This window comes from Silene latifolia, chromosome 4 (genome assembly GCF_048544455.1).
Source record: "Silene latifolia isolate original U9 population chromosome 4, ASM4854445v1, whole genome shotgun sequence".
NCBI classification, from domain to species: domain Eukaryota; kingdom Viridiplantae; phylum Streptophyta; class Magnoliopsida; order Caryophyllales; family Caryophyllaceae; genus Silene; species Silene latifolia.
In genome coordinates this window covers 94,576,664-94,578,754 of record NC_133529.1, presented here as the reverse complement: position 1 = coordinate 94,578,754, position 2,091 = coordinate 94,576,664, and the positions used below count along the sequence as shown (strand labels likewise).

Here is a 2,091-nt window from a genome sequence, read left to right as displayed (position 1 = left end):
GAAAGATCAAGTGCTTCCAATGTCAGGGATATGGCCATTTCAGGAAGGATTGTCCTTCTAAGAGGGCCCTGACAGCTATGGAAGTAGAAGAGTGGGAAAGAGAAGGATTGGTTGAGTATGAGGAGGATGAGAGCCTAGTGTTGGAGGAAATGAAAGCTGGGAAGGAATAAGGCCAATATCAAGTTGTAGCTCACCCTGACACAGGGCACAACTTGGTCTTATGGAGAGTAATGCATTCACAATAGGCACCCTTAGAAGCTGACCAGAGATCCCTGATCTTCAGGAGTAGATGCACAGTTCAGGGAAGGGTTTGTAACTTAATCATAGATGGAGGGAGCTGTACCAATGTGGCTTCCATCACCATGGTCAACAAGCTGAATCTGGTGACTCAGGATCACCCAAATCCTTACAAACTCAGATGGTTAAACAAGGGAGCAGAGGTTAAAGTTGACAAACAGTGTCTAGTTTCATTCTCTATTGGGAAAGTGTACAAGGATGAGGTACTGTGTGATGTTGTACCCATGGATGCTTGCCACCTGCTGTTAGGGAGGCCATGGGAGTTTGACAGGAATACAACTCATCAAGAGAAAGAGAATGTTTACAGCTTTAAACATGAAAGTAAGAAGGTAACCCTGACCCCCTTACCACCAAATCAAAGAAACTATAGAAGTCCACATATGTCAGAAGAGATCAGTGGTATGTTGTTCTTATCTAAGGCTGCCATGATCCAAGAAATGAAACAGGAGCAACCTGTATTAATCCTGCTATCCAAGGAAGTAACTAAAAGAGAGGGTTCAGAGTTACCTGCAGAAATTGAACCTTTGATCCATAAGTTCAGGGATGTTTTTCCAAAAGAACTACCTAGTGGACTGCCACCCTTGAGGGGAATTGAGCACCATATTGATCTTGTACCGGGTGCTGTACTGCCTAACAGACCTGCTTACAGGAGTGATCCAGCAGCCACCAAGGAGTTACAACATCAAATTGAGGAGCTTATGAGCAAGGGCTTTGTCAGGGAGTCTCTAAGGCCCTGTTCTTTTGGGATCAATCTGTCCGAATCGAACTAAACTCGAATCGAATCAATCGAACTTAATGGACTGAATCGAATCGAATCGAACTTAATGGACTGAATCGAATCGAATCGAATCGAATCAATGGACTCGAATCAATCGAATGGACTGAACTAAATTGAATTTTTTATAATAATAATAATAAACCCTATTATGAACCCTACGACTGACTATTTTTGACAATAAAAACGTTATGTTCCTCAACTCTTCGCCATAGAACTTGTTCGTCAAAGAAACTCCTACCTCGACGCAACACGCCCGATCGCTCCAAGGTACTCACCTATTTCTAATTTTCCTGACATGATTCTATCATATTCGTTATATTGTTAAATTTATCTTTTTGAGTTTGAATGTTGATATTACCCTTTAATTCTTTTGTGTGTTTGATATTACCCTACAATTTATTTTGCCAATGTATTCATTTGTCCTATACTCCTATGTTTACTGTTTATAACTTTGAAACCCATAATTTGTTCTGTGTCCTATACTCCTATGATTCTATCATATTCGTTATATTGTTAAATTTATCTGTTATGCACTTGATACGAGTCTCTGAGTCTTAACGTTACTGTAATTCAGCTTTCTTGAGAGGCAGATGTACACATTGTCCGAAAACGCTCAAACAAAAGCTTTTTTCTGTGATTAGATACATCTACACACAAATATACTAAACTCAGTACAAAACTGTCTGTCAAAAAATTGTTTAAACCATACATATTTGAGAATCCTTAAACTTGTAGAAATCAATCTTTGGATTGTCATTATGTATAGCAGGGTGACAGTATTTGTACTGTGAGTAAAGTGCTGAGATACCCGTTAGTCTACTCCGTGAATAATAAATCCCTCTTCGAACAAAACAGCATCGAGAAATTTGAATCTCTGATGATCCACCAAAACCATATAGAAACCAAGAAATTTGCAGTTATTCGGGAGCTGGCTGGGCTAGGTTGTAATCTAACTCGTCTTCATCGGAAAAGAATGATGTAATAGATGAAGGAAGACTTCTTAATAACAAAGAGAG

At 39.4% G+C, this 2,091-nt stretch overlaps 1 protein-coding gene across 1 annotated transcript; it reads left to right on the top strand.

The window, feature by feature from the left end:
* Positions 1–362: 362 nt before the first annotated feature.
* Positions 363–1,067, top strand: LOC141651804 (uncharacterized). Its single transcript, XM_074459500.1, has one exon. It carries the CDS (start codon positions 363–365, stop codon positions 1,065–1,067), a length of 705 nt encoding a protein of 234 aa, XP_074315601.1.
* Positions 1,068–2,091: the final 1,024 nt, after the last annotated feature.

Excerpts from the sequence above, each read along its gene's own strand:
- LOC141651804 (XM_074459500.1), top strand. The coding sequence starts at position 363 with ATGGTCAACAAGCTGAATCTGGTGACTCAGGATCACCCAAATCCTTAC.